Source organism: Hetaerina americana, unplaced genomic scaffold (genome assembly GCF_022747635.1).
Source record: "Hetaerina americana unplaced genomic scaffold, ioHetAmer1.1.p SCAF_3, whole genome shotgun sequence".
In the NCBI taxonomy this organism is placed as follows: Eukaryota; Metazoa; Arthropoda; class Insecta; order Odonata; family Calopterygidae; genus Hetaerina; species Hetaerina americana.
Window position 1 is genome coordinate 76,145,119 of NW_027286874.1, and position 20,758 is coordinate 76,165,876.

The 20,758-nt window shown below is 35.2% G+C and overlaps 2 protein-coding genes across 2 annotated transcripts in view; one reads left to right on the forward strand and one right to left on the reverse strand.

Annotated features, from left to right (window-relative positions):
* The window catches only part of LOC139690514 (alkylglycerol monooxygenase-like), a 119,398-nt gene extending 116,966 nt beyond the window's left edge, over positions 1 to 2,432 (forward strand). The window contains exon 9 of the mRNA XM_071587974.1: positions 1,952 to 2,432. Coding sequence (XP_071444075.1) covers positions 1,952 to 2,215 — 264 coding nt within the window. The 3' untranslated portion in view covers positions 2,216 to 2,432. The remainder of the gene's footprint in view (positions 1 to 1,951) is intronic.
* A 4,185-nt stretch (positions 2,433 to 6,617) lies between these two features.
* Positions 6,618 to 20,758, reverse strand: part of CenG1A (Centaurin gamma 1A) — a 31,669-nt gene continuing 17,528 nt past the window's right edge. Inside the window, exons 7-16 of the mRNA XM_071587433.1 lie at positions 20,244 to 20,502; positions 18,149 to 18,314; positions 17,369 to 17,456; positions 16,798 to 16,934; positions 14,831 to 14,958; positions 14,111 to 14,228; positions 12,293 to 12,410; positions 11,885 to 12,097; positions 9,432 to 9,579; positions 6,618 to 8,916 (exon numbers count right to left, since the gene is read on the reverse strand). Coding sequence (XP_071443534.1) covers positions 8,677 to 8,916; positions 9,432 to 9,579; positions 11,885 to 12,097; positions 12,293 to 12,410; positions 14,111 to 14,228; positions 14,831 to 14,958; positions 16,798 to 16,934; positions 17,369 to 17,456; positions 18,149 to 18,314; positions 20,244 to 20,502 — 1,615 coding nt within the window. The 3' untranslated portion in view covers positions 6,618 to 8,676. The remainder of the gene's footprint in view (positions 8,917 to 9,431; positions 9,580 to 11,884; positions 12,098 to 12,292; positions 12,411 to 14,110; positions 14,229 to 14,830; positions 14,959 to 16,797; positions 16,935 to 17,368; positions 17,457 to 18,148; positions 18,315 to 20,243; positions 20,503 to 20,758) is intronic.

Here is a 20,758-nt window from a genome sequence, read left to right on the forward strand (position 1 = left end):
TTCATGCCTAGCTACATCATCAACAGGGAGGATATTAGATAAGCCTAGCCCAAATACCATGGACAAGGAGTTATGGTTAAATCTTCTTCCTCCCAAATAGGTCACATTTGGAATATGTTCAAGTACCTACATATTTGTGTAATCAGAGAAAAGTTAGTAATTGAATTAGATAAAGTTCAAAGAAGAGAGAGTATTCACAAATTGTTATGAAAAGTAAGTGTGAAGGGTTCATTTAAAAACCAGGATGAAGTTCTACCACACACACACAAAGAGAGCTGGCAAGGCTTATGAGTTTTAGATAGTACACAGATCTATTGAGTTTACTGATAGGTCAGTACATTGAACCACATAGAAAACATTAGAGAAATAGACTTGGTAAGGACAGATTTTGATACTATTTCTTCTTCCCAAGCACAATTCATGAACAAAGCTTAAAAATCTTATTATAAGTTGAAATCCTTACTAAAAGCACACCACATTTGCTTGAATTTACACGGATGGTGTCATAACACCCCCTGTCACAGGAGAATCACAGGGATCCTTGGTCCTTTTCAAAAACACAAGGGTCAATGGAGTGACTGTACTCCAATTTACACCTAAATTGCCTGGGTGTGCTCAATATATTTCATTCAGGTCTTGGTCTCTCTTCTACGCAACAATTCCTCTCAACTATTTAAGTTTTTTGTATTCCGTGTGTTGTGGGGTATCAATCCTGTGGCCCAAAGGAGCCTAGGTGAGTCTAAGAGAGAGGTGAGACTTCTATATAATCCTCATTGGAGAAAATGAACATGTTTAGTGCAGATGAAAAATGTATCCTCGGCACACAGGAATGGACTGTTGCTGAACATTCACAGGAGTTCTGAAAGGAGAGCCATCTATGGATTTCATCTCCTCTTGCTCTTCACACACATCAGGATTAAGGGCCTCTTTCATGACAAAAGTTTGGAAGTTATGTTGGAGACGTCCTATACTACTAACAAGAGAGAAAGTGACTATGACAATGATTGAAGTTGCTTTATGTGATCACATTTTAGCATTAAATGGGTTGCACTACATAATCCTGAGGAATATCAGCCCATCAACTCCATTTGAATAGCTTGCTGCAAAGCAAAGACACAATGGAAACCACATGATTAAAATAGCCCAGAGATAAGCAAGTAGGAAGGAATTGGAACCTAGGATTTAAGATCTCTTTGGAACTTCGGAAGATTGAAACTCCTACAAGTGAAAGGGCCAAACTAATCTCAAGATTTACAGTGATGATGACAAGAAGGAACAAGCAAATACTAATTTTCAAGGGACTTTAAACTCCCATCAAAAAATGGAGTGCGCGTTCGAGCTGAGATGGCTTGTTTAATAGAATTCCATGTGTGTTTGTACGCTCTAACAGTTAGTAATTGAGGGAAGGAAGATAAAAAATCATAAATTTGAAGTAGTTTAAAATCACTTAGTTTGTATGTGTTCAGTAACATAATAATTCTTGGACAGTATAACCAAAGGCATTTGAAATCATGCCAATATTCATCCACGCACTTCATTAACTAGCCACAAAAAAAAGAGATGAATTCTAATATTATAATTCTCCCTTTGACAATTTTAATGTTTGCAAAGACAAACATTGGCTGCAGCATCCAAATTTCCCCAATATTTCAAGTGTTTCAAACTTTAACAGATTCACTTTATTAGTTGTGTTCGTCATTTTGGATTCAATTACAAAGCTTGGTTTATCTGGAATGTATTGATTATGGTCAAAAGGTGTTCTGTAATACAGAAAAAAAACAAATTAGGGGTCTCTCTGGTTACATCTTTTTACAAGGTCATTATTCTCTAGGTAATTGAACTAGTTTTCATGACCACATTCATGATTTCAGAAATGCCCGTCTTTAAAATAATTCATTATCTTACAATGATCCACTAATGTTTATTGATGAATGTTCTTTCTTTCACACAGAGTATGAGTCCTTTGGCAGTCCTCTGGTTCAGTGCCTACATCCTTATCTCACTCACATCCATCGGAATGCTCTTTGACAACCGTCCAAATGCTTGTGCCTTTGAGTTTTTGCGATGTCTATTGTTTGTGTCTTACGTGCAACACTATGGATCACCAATTGTTGGAAGTTTGATGGCCTCGCTACAAGTGCTATTTGTTCTATCAGGTACCTTTTGGGCCCTTCAAACGCTGAAGATTCTACAAATAAAAATCAAAACAGAGTGATTTTACCCGAATTAAGAATTCAAAAGTGAGCAATGCTCTCCTGCTAAGTTCCAGGCTTCTAAAATATTCCATTATTTTTAGCAGAAGGTTAATGCTCACGACAAAAAACTTACCAATCCTGTTGCAAGTGGAATATGGATTGAAACAATTTTTATAAGGTCTGAAAGAGACCAGTGAAATATTTTATGTATATTTTTAAATAAATTTTTTTTAAATACTCAAAACTGATGATGCCCTTGATTTCTCCAAGTCAGCACCAACAATGGTCACTATTATTGAGGAACTTGTGAACGAGAATCAAGTCAAACCTCATTAAGAAAAAATATCCTTTTCATTTTAACTAAGTTTCACAAGGAACATATATAAATACAACATTCTTTTGGATTGTACCTCCATAAGCAGTCGGTAGATATCTCTGTTGACAGTATTATTAGCAATTAAATCTACAGCAGCAGTGTTCAATAAAATGAAAAATTTTCCCTTCTATTCTTATTTTAGTCTTGCCTACCAAAGAATAGTAAAACAAACTCCACCAAGCAATTTCATTTCACACCATTTGTCTAGATTTCACCAGGCTAAAATTTGTCACAACCTAGGTCACTGATGCGGAATATAATTTCTTAATGGAATTAAGGGTCTTCTTATTATTATTTTTTCAATAAGAGAAGTTCCTCAAAGTAAACCCTGAAATTGTTTCATTCAGTCCTGCTTCTTGCCTACGGGAACTGAAAGAATAATTCAACTACATTCAGTCTTCACAAATAGAGAAATATTCCAGAGTTACTCAACATACTAATGAAACCAAATTTGACCCGATAAAATTAAATTTCCATCCTTTTAGTCCTTTCCTTCATCAAAGTCATGGTGGGTTAAGATTGCATTGGATAGGGGAAAAGATGTATATGGTTACTGGGCAACCCTTCAACTACTATCTTATTCCCAAGGGATTTAGGCGCCCAAGTAATACTAAGAAGTCATTCAAAGATCTCTCGTGGACGGAAAAAAAATTTGGGAAGAAAAAGCACAATTTGAAAAATACAAGTGTGGATTAAAATCATTTCGAGGATATACGAAAAGTTCCAGATGGTGCAAAAAAATGTTCAATCTACATATGACCTCCAAAGTGACTCATGTAAGCAATGATCTGCGTTTTTTCCACTGGTAGAATACTCTGCCATTCCATTCACGTCAATCTGTGTCACCCTTCCTTTCTCAATTACCTAAAACATTGTAAGAGAACTTGACTATCAATGTTGATTGGGTTGGTGCACAACCATGAGTTATATGAAAACATTTAGGTTCTTAGTAGTAGGAGTATTTAAGGGAGGTGACCGACAGCTCAGGTCATTTGCACTATAGGGGATGGACAGGAAAGGATGAAGGGTGGAGAGAAACCCGGCTTCGGCATTAGCAGACTCTTTAAGAAAGGTGCCAAGGGGTCCGCAACTAAACGTCCCATCCGACAGATAGCATACTCACTCAAAAAGCCCTCCACAAAGCACCTCAAGTAGGGATCGAGATACTCCTGAAAAATATTAAATACCACCGGGATTTGAACCCGGGCCCTCTGGGTGGGAAGCCAGTACGTTAGCCCCCGCACCATCTCGATCCCCAATTAGGTTCTTTGTCACACTCTTGACCTGCCATGCCTTCTTCACTCAAAGCAAGTATCTTCCACCTCGACAATCACTGCTTTGTCTGAGGAACATAGGCATAAATCCAACTTGCATTGCCTGTGAAGAACCTGGAGATGAAAGTACGGCCACCATTTTTGATATCTTATAATTCTTGGCACACATTTGAGGTACTATTACTTCTGTTCTGGCGAGGGAGCCTTGGGATGAGCTTAGTAAAATTTTTGAACGTGTTTCATGCTGGGTCATCACTAATATCAGATTCCAACATTCCCAGAATTTTCCCAAAGAAGGATCATGTTCTTTTCCCTCTATCTTTCTTTAAACTTGGAAGCACCATGACTGCACATCTGCTAAATATTTTCACCTTGAATAATATGAAAATTATTACAACATACATTATACTGCTATTTTGTTAATATTAAATGTCAACTTGACCAACTTTATCAAAATAATTTTGATAATATATGCATAATAGATACCTCAGCAAAGAAGCACTGGATTTCCTTCCCTCTTTTGGGTGGAATATGATTGCGACTATTAAATATTGCGTTTAGTGTATCAAAAACTTATATGGTCATGGATGATGGGGAAACTTAGTCAGACAGACAGGAAGACAAGCAACCAAGATTTAAATACGATGAGCAAAGAGAAGAAGTTGCTTGGTAAAATTCAAAAAAGTCTGAGAAGTGGGTGAAGAAAATATCGACAAATAACTGGATGTAAAGGCCATATCAAAAGGGACAATGCTAGATAAATGAGGTAGAGGTAGGAAAAGAACAGGCCTTTTAAGATGGCATGAAGGCTGGTAGAAGTTAGAAAGGATTAGATGAGGAAATAATGTAGGGGAAAGAAAAATTTTTCATTATATGTAGAAGATAATGTGCATTGAAGACTATATGAAACCTACCTTTAACAGGTGAATACCCTCAAGAATAAGTTTACCAACAAATAAGATAATTACATGGGTAATAAATCTATTTACATAATTCCTTAGATAATCATAAGCCCCATTATAGCAACAAGCCTCATATTTTAGCAAGCAGAACATTTACCACATAAAAAGTGGCCTTGTACAAAATTTTGTATTCAACATATAAGCTATGAGGTTTTCAGTCCTAATACAAAAGAATACTTCACACAATGATATCGCAGCAATGATTTTTAACAATGCAAAAGAAAGGTAAGTAATGATTCACCCAAAAGCAATCAAAAAATTATTCCCAAGTATATACTGCAAAAAGTGCTTCATTCATAATATGATACCATTAATGAAGCACCTTAATTTGTCACCCTGGCCACCTCAAATAATTAATGGCAAAACAGTAGGCAAAAATCATCAAAATTTCTAATTAATTTTGCTGTAAGTTAGTGAAAATATAAAAAAAATGATAAAAAGTTAGTGACATGGCCTTCCTTCAGAAAAAAATCAGACGTTTGGCAAAATATCCTATTAAAGATAAAGTCAAGAGCATGGAAGAACTTCTCCTGGGGGTGCTTCCTTAACACCCTGTTTTTCCCACCATTCCCCAACCAGATAAAACTCCCAAACTTTTTAAGGCATGCAGTTGACAACCTTGAGATGGTTAGGCTATGCTCCTAAAAAATGAATGGTATAGTTTTTCAATATTTTCAGTGTTGCAGTGGCGAACATTCATCTTCATTTGCCTGTGCTTATCATAAAAGTGCTTCTGAAAAAACCACGCATATCCTCAAGCTTCAAGAAAAACTTAATGCATACACATTTCTCTTTTCTGTTAACCCTCGCAGGACAACCCTAACACAGATGAGAGAGGCAAGAGTAAAACTGGTTTAGGCAAAAGCAGGGCAGGACCACTTCGTCTACAGATTCATTAGGTCTGTAGGCAACAACTCCCAACAGTGCACATAATACCTCTCTAGGGATCCAAATAATCAGAACTGTCCAGGAAATTTTCAACAAAGCTTCTTATTTCATGAAGTCTTACGAGTCTGTCCTTCTGGTAATCCAGTCTTAACTGAATTTGAAGAAATGCGGTTATCTTGTTCAAATGATATGACCGGTTTTTACAAACGCAATTATTTTAAAACATTGAGTCCATATCTATCTATTTTTGCATGCACATGTAAACTCTTTCAGCAAAGGTGAATATCAAAATTTCATAGCTATAAGGATAGATGTTTTTATCTTAATTTAAAATATTATTTCAAAAACTGATTCAACCTTATCCAACTCCCCACAGCAATGTGTGTAAATGAATTAAATTAAATTTGCAAGACTTGGAATTTTAGCACCTTTGAAAATAAGGTCTAATGAGATACGGCCATTTCATGTAGGCTGACACCGGACGAATAAATATAATGATTATGGCTGAACTGCCTATACAATATTGAATTTGGAAGACCGCTGCATGCCACTTTTAATAGGAGATTTCATATAATTAGAAATCAAAGCTGGAAAATGGAATTAATATGCACATTCAGTGAATTAGGTGATTACATATAGCTGACACAAAAAGACAGAAAAATAAATTCATAATACATGACATTTTTGATGAAAAGTTTTCATTTTAATTTTGCAAATAATTTATGGCGATAAGAAATAAATAAATTAATACTTCCATTCTGTAAAGTTCCATTAATTTTTACAAGGTACTTTGTCCAATTACAACCAGGTTTCTTCTACTGCTAAAAACAGTTTCTTCTCTCTTATATTACAACCACGATCACTGCCATTTTAATGTGATATCTTTGGTTAGCATACATTTCTCTTTTTTTTCCCTTTAATCTTTTACCAAATTTTTGCTCTGAATGGACATTTCCATTTAGCACACACACACACACACAGACACATACACACACACACAAAAATGCAACTTCCAATAGGAGTAGTTTTACCTGCAACACATTAAACCCAAATAATTTTTCACCCAGACTGGCATTTAAATATTACTCATGCAAAAAATATATATTAAATTTACAAGTGGGGATGCAATTGCCTTAATATTAGCACTTCTAAGAAAATAGCCATTCTACACAGTTGAATGAAATATTATCTCTGTAATAATACCCGATAACCATACATACATAAAATTAAATCTGTCAAGTTAGACACTCGACAACACCCTGAGTAACAATAAACTTTTTCAGGGGCAGTCAAACTCACTTAAAAAAAAATTTTGTACTCAATATAAGATACAAATTACTAACGGATAAATAATATGTAAACGCCAGTCTGCATCAAATAGCCTCATTTAAATAAAATACTGATCGAATATTTAAATGTACAAACATGCCACTAGCCATCTTCTGGAAGATTTTCACATTAGGAAATCTGCCTGTGGTGACAAATTGAATGAAAAAAATTTAATTGAACCATTTTCAACCCATATATATTTAGTCCAGGGATGTCATTTCCTGAGAGAAAAAATTTAGGGCTTTGTTACGAGGACTACAATTTAACTGATACATTAAATTGTACAATGAATTGATTTCACTTTAAATTCAAATGTAACACATGGTCTTTTGAGCTTAAAACCTTGATAGAATCCAAGGCAACACATTAGAAGTGAAAGAATAAGTTAAATACGTGGCTAAAATAAATAATTTACAAAATGAAGGACAACGTTCAATTTGTATGACTAGAAAATGTGCTTAACATACTCAAAAAGATTACTTATGGTCAACATGTTTTCATACCACAATGCAAGCATAAGGTGAGCCATCAGCGTCACTCCGACAGCATTTGAACATGATCAAGAAGAGTTCATCAGCCAGTGAGCAAGAAAGAGATATTCAACAGATGTCTCCCTCAGAAGGGCAACAAAAAAATTAATTACATTCAGCCAGAAAACAAGACTTGGGCAAAGCAAGGAATGTCCAATCCTAGAGAGATGTACAGAAATGGGTAAGGTGAATTATTGCGTACACCTTAATTTAAAAACTTGGTCCATCGGCATATATAATTAAACCCATGCACTCATTTCATGATTGCACATGAAAACAACACATACACATGTTCATATTTTTTCTTTTAGCCTATTTTTCCATACAGCCATATACGTTAAGGCATGGAATCACAGAGTAATGTATCTCATCTGACGCATAATTGCTTCCCCCCCCCCCTTCCCACAGAAGAGGAATGTCTTTCGAGATTTATGGTCATTCCACTTAACAAAAGACGCAGCTCCTCTCATCAACCACATGACCTGAAGAAAGATGTGGAACTTTTAACGCAGGGTTTTAAGGCACACCCTACTTTTACCAATGGGCATCCAAAGTTTTCATTCATTTGCCAAAGAAAATATGAAAAACGGCGTGGAAGGTCAATGCTTAGTCCAAACATTTTACACCACTTCTGTGACGTTCAGAAATTATCTTCTGAACCTCAGGAATGCAAAAGAACTGCATTGAAAGAAGCACTCCATCATAGCATTGCACCACAATGAGAAGGAGTTAATTTCCAACCTTAAAAGAAGCCGCACTTCCAACTTTTTTTACATAGCAACCAACCTCTTCCCAATTCACCACGGTATTTACGCAGCACAATACCGGGAAACTGCAACAGCTGGTTAAGAGCAGTACTTTAAAATATATATATATGTGTGTGTGTATATATATATACCATTACTATTAGTATTATTATAAGACATGTTTTCATTACTACTATGAAGGTAATACAAGTCGTAATAGGGGGTAGACAGCCTTAAAAGAGTTCTACCCACTAAACCCACGCCCATACTCTTGTCTTTGGTGCAAAAGTACAACTATCGGTGCAAATCAATGCAATGTCTTGGAAGGTGAGCAAGTGTTGGCCATTGTCCCGGCCACTTCCACCTGGAGTCTGTGCTAGATCACACTCGATGGAAGTCTGTCGAAAGCTTCTGGGGGAGGAGGGCCCCGCCTTCCGAGACCACCCTCCCTAGATGCCGCTGCCTCAGGGCACCCGTTCATCATGAGGAGCTCCACCAGGCTGCCGGTCGAGGCCAACATTGGCATTGGAAGATTCGGAGAAGAGATGGAAGCCATTCGTGCATGGCTGAGACACGTACGGCCCTCATGATCTGCTGCTTTTATGTCTGCATTATTCTGTCAGAAGATGTTTTAGACCAAATTATTTATCTGCCAAACTTAATATTTATGAATTACCTTGATTTCAAGTGGTCTCATGAGTAGCAATTGGTTTTCACTAGAACTATGAACACTTGTAAAAATTAATTACTACGGTGAAGTTTTAAGGAACAAAGATGCAAAATTCTGCTCTTGGATTACTGAGAGGGATCCATTCATATAATACAAGGCTTAATTATACATGGTGATGAGTAATCTTTGTATTGCACTCATTGAAACATGGGTGTATATTATAAGCAGAAAATTATGGTATACGTAACAGATGCTGCTACCTATGAACTTCACAATAACTTACAAAATAGAAGAACAATACTCAAGATAGGATTAACTCAGGAAGATGAAGTAACTATTACAATAATGGAATTGAATGATAACATACGTGAAGAACAAAAAACAAAATTCCCCTGCAGGTGATTAAAAACTCTTAAAAATATACAAAAGATCATAAATAATGGTGTAAATGTAAAAATTACCCATATTAAAAGTTGTGCCATTGCCAAGTTGCCCATGGCACAGGCCAGGTGCAGGGGGGTTCTCAGATCCACCGAACTCACTGTTGCATTCACTTGCTCCGGGGAGTTGGAATGTGCCAGTAGCAATGCCACTGCTTTCATGTCTGACCTGCAATTTAGAATTTAAATACAAGAATTAATTAATGCACTAACTGAAAACATATCTAAAAATGATATTCAAAGCAAGAATTAACTTTTTTCCATTCTTCAATGATGCCAGGTCACACTCCATATATTTATATACTTTGGCTACCATCTTCAAAATTTAATTATTTTTTTAAGACCAGCAAAATCTCTTCAGATATTCGTAACAAAATCTTTACATTCAAAATGGTGCAGTGAATACAGACGTGTATCAAAGCTCTCCAACCAGATTCATGCCAGACAAGGAACAAGAGATGCCCCAAAACAAACAGGAATCTATGGAAGAGTTGGAGTTATGTCAGCTCCTTGAAATGGTAGGCAGTCACCAATGGCAGCAAAATTTTTAAGTATGTAATGGAATATGAAGGCCTCTTAATGTGGCCATAAATGGATGTTATCACATGAACTCATCCACCATGCACCCTCAATTTTTGAGCAATGAAACTAAGGAAAACTCACAAGAATATTGGCGAAAATTGGCAGAAATCAAAGGTTTTTCCTGAAGTAAACATATTTAGGTGCCTAAGAGTTTACTCAGAGAGAGAAAGATGAGAAGTGATTAAGATTTCGTTGTGGCTCCAAATTTCATTACAATTAAATTAATTTATATTAGTTATTGGTGAGCCAATTGATGGGTGCCTCTTTCTATTTTACTAGAACTGCATGAGAAACATAAATATTATACAACATAAAAATTTGGGATGACCCGAAAGCAAAACTTAATCAAACCAGAGTTATGAATCTGAATCGTTGTCTTTTTTTGCATTTAAATTTTAAATCCTTATTTTCACTTCACATTTGACCTTAATCCAAGTTCACTTATATTTGTTTACAGTGCTTTGAATGTACAAGTATTTTTTGCATTTTCCTCCGATGCAAATTTAAAAGTAATTGAGAGTTCAAAATGATTTTATGTGTGAATTAAAGTGACTTTTAAGTGATATCAATTTAAAAAGAGTGTTGATTTAAACCTATCAAGTATATCTTGACGTGAATTGTCCAAGTCTCTGAAAGCAGTTCTGTAGTTTGCAAGTTCACAGTCATAATTTCTATTTCTTTCCTTGCTGACCATCTTTTTATGAAATTAGTGGGCAGTTTACTATTCCTTATTCCTCTGAATGTTAACTGGTTACTTTTTTTTAACTTTCATTCTAAAAATTTTTAGTGTGTTACTGACAAAGATTTTTCAGCAAACAATCTTTCTCAGTTTTAATTTTGCAATAAATTTATTTACTTTCCAAAGGAATGGAAATATTCTTTTAATAAAATGGTACTTCGCAAGTACCACAGGCATCACCACTTATTCCAAAAAAATCCAACATATGTAGCATATTTAAAAACTTGCTCTTAAAAGTTACATTCAATTAATTTTGTGCATCAAAAATATTTTTTATCCATTAAAAATTTTGATTAAAAATAAATTTTATACAAAATTACAACTTGATTCACAGCACAATAATTTAAAGAAAGATTTAAGGGAGAAAAAAATAAAACAGAATAGCCATGAACTTGCACCCTACAGAGCCATTTTCCAACACACTGCCTAATCAATCACCTCTACATCAAGAAGTAATGTACAGTTAAGGTTAATATTCTGTGTGATAATTGATTTATTTTTTCTTATACACAGGAGCATGTAGCCGAAACTCAACACAAATATTCTATCCGATGCTGCACCTTCACGGAAAAAATATTATCACAGTAATTTACATTGTTTATGAAGAGTCGGCTGGGAGAAGCAACTTGATACATATAATATAAAAGTCGTAAGCTGGCCAGCAATATGTACGTCTCTTATGTCCGAGTACTTATGAGTTCTATGCCTCACATGATTATTGCCCAAAACACAATAAATAAATGCAAAAAAAAAGACAGGAAATGTGGCAACAGTATCTTTGGTCAAGTCACCTGTTAATGGGCACACAAACTTGGGTATTTCAGAGAGTAAAAAAATAAATTTGGACTTGGTTACCCTAATATTTCATGAAGTTTTCTCGGGTCTTCCACCGGGTCAGGGGTTCCATATTGGGTGACGCTTCAATGCCTGACTCGTGCAATGTCCTCAGGGTAGATAATGATCTACCATCTACATCATCTACCCTGAGGACAATGCACGAGTCAGGCATCGAAGCGTCACCCAATATGGAACCCCTGTCGCGGTGAAAGACTCAAGAAAACTTCATGAAGCAAACACGCCCAGAAAGCACCAGATCTTACTTACCCTAATATTTCTTGTAATACTATTAAACAAGCTATAAATATATCCTTACCGACACACAGCATCAACCAGCTGCTCTCCAAATGGGGGATCAGATGAAATGACTGCTAGAAATTCCTTTTGTTCATATTTGCTCCTTATCCAACGTTCCTTTTCTTCACGACTTGAATTTGGTGTAGGTTTAGCTCGGCCATTTGTGTTTGCCTCCCATATTTCATTGGCTGCATAATTACCAATGGCCAACATCACACTCATGTGTCCAGGCCTGGCAGATTCACAGAAATAACAAAGATTAAACTTGAAGCAAACAGACAAGCATTCATAACATGATTTTCAACCAAAAATATCAATCTATCGAGGGATAAGAATTGAATGTACATGGAGTAGCAGCTGAATAATAACCCTCAAATTTTAAATTTTAACGAAGATGATTGTTGCTGACCAATACAAGGATACTTACGGCCATTCATCCAAACCCAATGACCTCACTCTCGATATGTGAGATCCAAGATTTCTGTGAATGCCAGAGCACTCTATGCACATCAGCACACCAAGATTCAGGCTAGCCCAGTCTGGATCTGGAGAGGAAAATTAATTTCTCATAGAAAGAAACAGTTTGTGTGGTAGAAATTACATGCAACATTTGCTTCATGCTCAATTTGACCTATCAAGATAAGCAATAAATATGCTTCATGCATTTCAAAGACTGCACCTGGGAAATGCATACAACATGTTCACTTTTAATGCACTTAATGTCAATTTGAATCAACAACAGTTATCAGGATTTTTTCCAAGCAATTGAAATATGGATCAAAAATATTAAAGGAGAAAGAAATAAAGTATTATCAAATTAAATCACACATTTATTCCATTAAGAGACTTCTTAATCACACACACTGCAACCTCAACTTTACATTACTGAAGGTTGTAGTAAAAAATATTTTGATGTTTATTTTCATAAATGAAATACCTTGCAGGATTTTAGTAAAAAAACATGCATAAAGACAATTTGTTTATGCAATCAAATTTAGTAGAAACAACTGATAAATTTAGCGTTGGACTTCCCCAAAATGAAGGATTCCTTCATGTCATGATAAGGTTTCCCATATCCATGCATGCCCCTTTCAGAATTGCCACCTTCTGCTTGATTTTCAAAGTTTTCTTTTTTCTGTAAAACCTTTTAATGCAGTATCAATCAATTTAAAATGAAATAACAGGTAACTAAGGCCAGTCAACAGTGTGGGGTTATTTTTAAAAGTGATTGAAAGAAAACCCAAACAGTAAAAGCAAAAGCACAATGTTTGAACAAGCTCAAATTGCCATGATGACAGTCAACTTTCCAGGTGATAATTTAAAAATTTAATTAGTTTAAGACTTGATAACAACTGATTAACAAAAATTAATGTTAATGAAACCAAAGACATAGTATAAACATAAAAGTATGCAGTTATGGGTGATACCTGGGAAAAAATATGATAAAATCAGGTTATCATCCCCATAAGACAGTAAAATTTTATGTTAATCAAAGTCAGGAGGGTAAATTTGAGGTCTTGGTTGATTTGATTTACTTAGAGAGCTGCTCAGACAGTTAACAACACCAACATTCAAGGAATCTGTTAATTCCAATTTTTCACTTAACACAATAACCATTTGTGACTGGTAGCATGCAATTACAAGAATAACAATTAAATTGTTTATTCTTTCATTTTTAGTTGAACAATATAAAACAAGGTATGAACTTCATGAAAAACTGTTATGAGATCACTCTAATATTCTAAGACTTACAAACTTTCCAAGAATGATTCAATCATTTGAGTATCCCATTGTTAAGTGTTCCATAAGCTTAATACAGGACATTGAAAAACAAATTTGTTGCATAATCAACATTTCACAAAGTGGGTACCCACAGTACTAATGTTTCCTGGCATAGGAAGTTGGCATACATGTTTTTTGTATGTATGCCAAAAATATGGTAAAACAGTCTTATAATAACAGTTTTTTCAAGGACCAGCAAATTTAATTATCCATTACAAACAAAAACTGATCATGCAACCAAGAGGAAAACTGTCCTCATGAATTCCTCATTTCCAACATTGTATATAAGATTTGCACATCACCTGCCTTTACCTATTGAAAAATATAATCACCCCTTCTTCTCAGTTTCTCCAGAAATTTTTTAGCAGGAGAGTGATTCCACTCTTTCCTGATATTCCAATTTTCCTGACTAAGTGGTCACACTGAAGGCATTTCACAATTCACAAGGGCAAATGATACTTACTAGGAGCATCACAATCCACACAGTGGGTGTTCCCCAACAGCTGTAGCCTAATTGACTGAACAGATGCTGCATCGACAAGGTTATTTTGCTGCACCTTCGACTTCGTACTTTCATTACCCTGAAAAACAATTGACAAGAGAATGATGTTAGAAGAGTAAACATACAATGTCATTGATATAAAGTAACACTATATTGGAGTGGTAACTACAGAGCCTCCCCCTCCCTTTATTACAGCAGGTATGTGAAACTTGCATTATTTTATAACATAATTTATATTCAACACTTGGAAAGAAATTATCATATATATATACTTAAATAATTTTTTGTAACCTGAAATTTGTCACGATACAGCCTAACATAATTAAATTTTTTCTAGTTATGAGAAGTTCATCATTCCAACACACTACAGTACCCTTAACTGGGGCATTGTCACCCTAACAAACTGCGGAATTCTTAACTGGAGCATTTAATCCTATGAGTAGGACTGCTAATTTTACAAATTCTAGGACCGATATAAATTGATTCAAACGAAATGCCAAGCAAAACTATTCAAACATTTTTAAAAAAATATTACAACTGCTGCAAAAAATAGACTAATCAAAGACAAAAAATTCCACATTTCAAAACTTGCACACCGATGTTTTTACACTGCTGACAAAAAGCAGCTAAAGCAGGTTGCCACAATGAAAACGAATACTGTAGCATAATCTCATACCCCACCTGAAGTGACTTGAGTATTTGTTGCTGAATGGCATCGACCCATTCATCACGCTCTTCGGAATTGCTCGCCTCGAAGTGCCACTGCTTGTTGTCAAGGGACACAATGAAGAATTCATACCCATCAGAATCTGCAAATGAAAAGAAAAAATTGTATGCTCCTTCACAATAACATTGAAGTAATGAGATTACCAATAAAAATTACTATGATACAGTTCAGTTATCTCCGAGATCATTTTTACATCAGTAAACACAAATGTTTTACTGATATAAAAACATAAAATTAAAGGAGAAAATGAGAAAAGTCATCAAATCTAACTCCAATGAAAAATCAGAAAGTCATTGACGGCAGAGTGCAGTTCAAAACATACTACATGTAGAACAATATTACAGACTAGAAATTCAAAAAGATATCTCAGGGAAAAAATTGATGTTTAGTCGGGAGAGTATTAAGTGCATTTGAGAAGCTAAAGTTAAGTGCAGTGAATATAAAGAATTTTATGAAGTTTGTTTGCACACAACATCTTATCTCATGACGAGGCTGAGAACTCACTACCACATGATAAGCATTTCTGGTCAAGAATGCTTAAAATCCCTGATGGTTCCATCCAAAAATTTTTCCTAATTAAATCCATTTCAAGGTGTGCAGTAAGTTTTTCACTGTAAACATGTTATTTCATTTTCTGAAACTCGAAGAAATCTATTCGAGAAAATTTTAGGCTTTCTGATTGTTATATAATAGAGTTTTGTGCACATAAATGGTCATCAGCAGCTATTCTTGATCCTTAAACTTATGAAAGCTGTCACCTCATTTTCATTACTATGATTAACAAAGAGAACATTGATTCACTTATCTTTAAAAGAGGGCTGAATGTTAAATTATGGAGGTGTCATCAAAACAATTCCCATTTTAATTTGTCACTGTGTCTATCTCAGAGATACATTTCTCAAGGATGCAAACCAATTCACAAACCCTCGTAGACTGCTGATATATGACCTGACCGAACCACAATAGTACTATAAAAACGTACCAAGGATATACATATTTTTTTTTATTTATAAAGATATACTTCATGTTGACAGCTGTTTCTAACTTTGCTTTGTAGCTTTGAGAAATAGGCCCCAGACAAATGTTATTTATAATAAGTATTCTTGACATTAGAACTTATTGAAATTCATTTGTTAGGTGTGAATTAGTTTCCGACTACAACATCATTAATTCAATCCCAACTAATTTTAAATTACATGTTTTGATGCCTTCATTTAAGTAAACAAAACAAAATTTAAAATCTTAATCATGAATAAATCCTGCCATCCTTAAATGCGTTCATCATTTTACTTTGAACTCACAGAACAGTGCTGTGCATAAAAGATTTTGCAGACTGGAATATTTGTGTGACCATGCAACAACAGTATTGCACTTTGGCTCTCCACTTCAATAAGGATTGATGGTAAATGAACCCCTTGAAAGCAGAACCAAAGGGGAATGCATCCTATATATTATGCATGGATATGCAGTGGATGATACACACACAGATGTGGAATGTATCATAAAAGATTTCAAGAACTAATTTAAATCAATTAATTGAAGAAACTCCAGTTCATAATAAATGTTGAGTCCCCTAGGTAGCTATCAAGAGTATTGCACATATCTTCCATCAAGAACAGAGATCATTATCAAGAGTACCCACCATTCCATCTTTGTTCAATCAATAGTATTCCATGTATCCATTGAAACATGGTGGAAACAACTTGGCAACACAAAAAGCTTTAGAACTTTATAGATTTTAAAAATATAAATTTTGTCTAGATATCTTTAACTAAAAACCCCAATACTTTCAAATCATAATCTGGCGTCCCTTAATTTGTAAAATAATGGCATTTTACTGAAATGATAATGACACAAAATGCATAAGAACTTGACCTACTTCATGACACACTTCTAAATTTTAAAAGACCTGCTAGTTTACCATCACACTCTGTGTTCCTCATCCCACTGCTTTTCATTCTTCTATGGCGCTTTTTAACATTCGGCGTCTCCATCTTGTTATCACCACCATTGAGGAATGATTGTGAGCTGTTGCCAAGAAGCATCGCATCCTCATTACTGTAAAGAACAGTTGAGATCACATTAAATAAAACTTGTGCACTAAAAAGTTTTCAATTGATTGGATTATTTGGAATTAGTTCCCAATTTAGTGTTGTCAACTTAACATATTGAAGATACAAAGGGCACAATTATGTGGCAGACACACTACTGCACTTCAATAGAGTAAAAAGTTGAAAGTAATTTCCAACATTTCACCCAATTAGTAGATACAACCAAAATATTCAGTCTTCAATCCATGATGTATAACAAATTTTTTAAATATTCAATCTGAGCATAGAAAATGAATCTCATATTGATATGTATCAATGAAAAATCATTCTTTATGCATAGTTCTTCTACAACTAAGTTTCCATACAAGAGAATGCAGATACTTTTCAAATGATACGAGTGATAACTAGGTTCATTCGATGGGTAATGAATTCCATGCTCACCTGCATGTCTGATGAATCCTTGCTCCAGGTTCTTTCAAAATCTCAAACGCAGTGAGCAAAACTTTATCAGTTAACTTTTTATCTTTACCTGGAAAATATAATTAGCATTAACCAGAAAACTCACCCAAACACAAGGCATTGAAAAGGCATAAGACTATTTTAAAACTACATTTAGTGCTGCAATTCAGGAGGCTTTGTTTGTTTTTAAAACAAACTATTCTTGCCAAGTACAAAATTGCTAGGCACATAATATCTTATTTCATCAACATTAAATACATCATAGCTCAATTTCGACCAAAAATTCTTTAAATATTAAAAAATGATTTAGATTGAGTAACTTACAAAAAAACAAAACCAGAAAAACAGCAGACCCAATTTTTTAATTTAATACCTCAAACAGCTGGAAGCTACATACAAAACCTTCACTTGTTATTCCCATAAAATTATACTTGCTAGGGGAAAGAACAGTTGCATTTTGATGTTAAGTTATATCCCCAATGTATAAACATTTATATTAAAAGCCGAATGAGCTTTTTTTTAAATTAACTTTAATAAATTTATACACTCTAGAATAATTATTTTTCTTGAATATGTATTATTTAGTAAGTTTTGATGGGAATTTTCTGAATGTATTGAAAACTAAAATTCACTGCTTCATGCAACACTAATATTAAATAAAAAGAAAGATAAAATTAAAATACTAGGCAAGTTGAATAATAACATATTAAATGAAAAAGTAGAATTGCACATAACGGCATCCAAAATAGGATGGATACGCACCAACAAGTGAGAGTGAAGACAAGCCTTCGCCAATTCCACCTCCACTGGAACCAATTGCAGTGGTTGAGCTTAGAACTGACTTAGATCCCCTGGGTTTCTGACCAGGAACTTTCACTGTCACATACTGCAGAGAGATCTCTTTCCCATGAACATCATCCATGTAGTCCTGAAAAGGGAGATGGATATCTTAATTATTTCATCGCTTCCCAGTTTTCCTCAAACATTAGGGGAATTTTGGAAATACAAAAATTAGAATAACCACAAAAAACGTAAGTCCAGTATAAAACGAGACCAAATGACAGCAGAGGGGGAAAGAGAGGAGCTTAATCGTTAAGAATGGAGAAAATCATGGAACAGATCTTATCTAAAATGATAAAAGTGAGACTAGGCTCTTTTCTTTACTGCAACCAACTCTCCTTGTAGACCCAGCCAAAACAAAATGCTATTTTAGCTTATTTTTCAACTCCGAGAACAGAAGAATAAGTCAGAAAAAGCTAAAAATAAAAGTGTCATAGCATTGCTGTAATTGCTCAGTCAACATTTAGATATTAATGGCTGAAAAACCACCAGGTTATGCCTTTGCTAAACCTTTGAGTTATCTTTAATTCTTCTTGTTTGAAAAATACTAAAAACTTCTGCCATGCAAATGTTACTTTTCCGGGTGAAAATATTCCACGCCATGTACTGTATTAGCCATGGCTTTCATTTAATTTCTGCTGCAAACAGATGTAATTTAGATTGGGATTCAACATGGACTTTGAATTCCATGGGTTTCACGGTTAAGGCATTCAGGAAAGGAAGGCCTTGCGTTTAATTGGGTTAAGAGAGACCAAAATGCAGGTTTCCCAATATAAAAACCATTTGCCTTGGCTGGGATTTGAACCCAGATCCCTCTATATCTGGCCGAGCACTTAAATCAGAGCTACTGAGGCATCCTCGTACATTTGGAACTTCTAGTATTTAAAAGGAACAAAACGTGACTAAATATGTTGTTGTACTCATAGTTTTAGGTGAAGTAAATGACAGCTAAGGTCATTGGTGCTATTAGGGATGGATGGGAAAAAAGGAAGGGCAGAGAGAAACCCAGCATTGGCATTAGCCTTAATGGCATTACTCTTAATGAAAGGCGCCAAGGGGTCTGCAGTTTAACATCCCATCTGATGGCGCACACTCAAAGTGCTCTCCACATAGCACCTGGAGTACGGATCGTGATACCTCTGGAAAACAACCGCACCATCCCAATACAGTTGTAATCATGCGAATTGCACCATAGTCCTTGAGATTAACATCAATTTTTGAATACATGGGAGTTTATCTTTCAGAAATTCAAAGAACTTCAGGGGATACCATGACAGTTACTTAAACAGGATAATCAACCGATGTTCACCAAAATACACGAATTTCACAGTAAACATCTACCTAGATCAGGATTTGAACTAGACTCAGGACACAAGTAGGATGATGCTTCAGGAGCTCAACTGGGGACCCAGGTTCAAATTCCAGTCAACGGAAATGATTTTAACGTGATGAAATTTTTACACTTTTGCTCCACTTTAGCGGATAGATATCAAAATTTATTGTCACAGCATTTTTAGCAGTTCTTCGAATTAGATTGACCAGAGTTCATTACAAAAGAGCTCCTAATTAATATGACATTCATACAAAAAGAGGATTTACTCTGTTCCATAAGCCATGGAGCCAGAATTCAGCGAAGGGCATCCAGAAGTATCCCCTTGAATCCAGGACCCCACTGGTCAACAGTCAAACACTCAACTCATTGTATGTTAAATACGCAACACTGCATTCATAAAATACGAAAATAAGTAATAACTTCACCTCCATAATGCTAATCGAACTCCATCATAATGAACAACAATTCATATGAGTTCTTATACAGCCAATATTTATTGCTATGAAAATTGAAAAGTAAATTACAACAGCAGAGTGGGTATTGCATGTGAAAGTCAAGACTGAGCTACCAATAATAACAACTATGCTACAACATTAGGTTATACTTGTTTATAAACAGTAAAGTTCATCGTAAACACTTCTCTGTCTTCCACAAAGGCTACTTTAATATCAGTTGGGTACTTACATGGAGGCTTGGGTGATAGGTGAGTCTTGCATCATCACATAATGTGACATACTTCTTTTTCCAGTCCTTGTTGAGTGCCTTGCTACTTCGCTTGTACAAATGCCCTTGTTTAAGTGGTATTGCCCTTCCACTTCCAACCTCGCCACCCTGCGTCGCAGACCCACTTCCTCCACCACCACCTCCTCCAGTGCCAACACTGCCATTGCGAAAATCACCCTTCTTCGAAGGTGTGAAGAGATTGGAGCGTCTACGACTTTTCCTGTAAAAATATACATGCATTTTAAATATTTCTTTTATGTCATTTGCCATTTTTTTCACACATTAAACACTTATCAATCAAGAAAATCATTTTAAGTATTGGTACAAGTAAACCAAATCTTTTCCAGGCTCCCCCTTCATATATGCTTCACCCATTAACAATGCACCACTTGCAACTAAATTTCCCTTTTGGGATTTAGGTAATGTCTTAGGCAGAGTGAACTTCTGACTTTGGACTTTGAAACAACGTGGGTGGT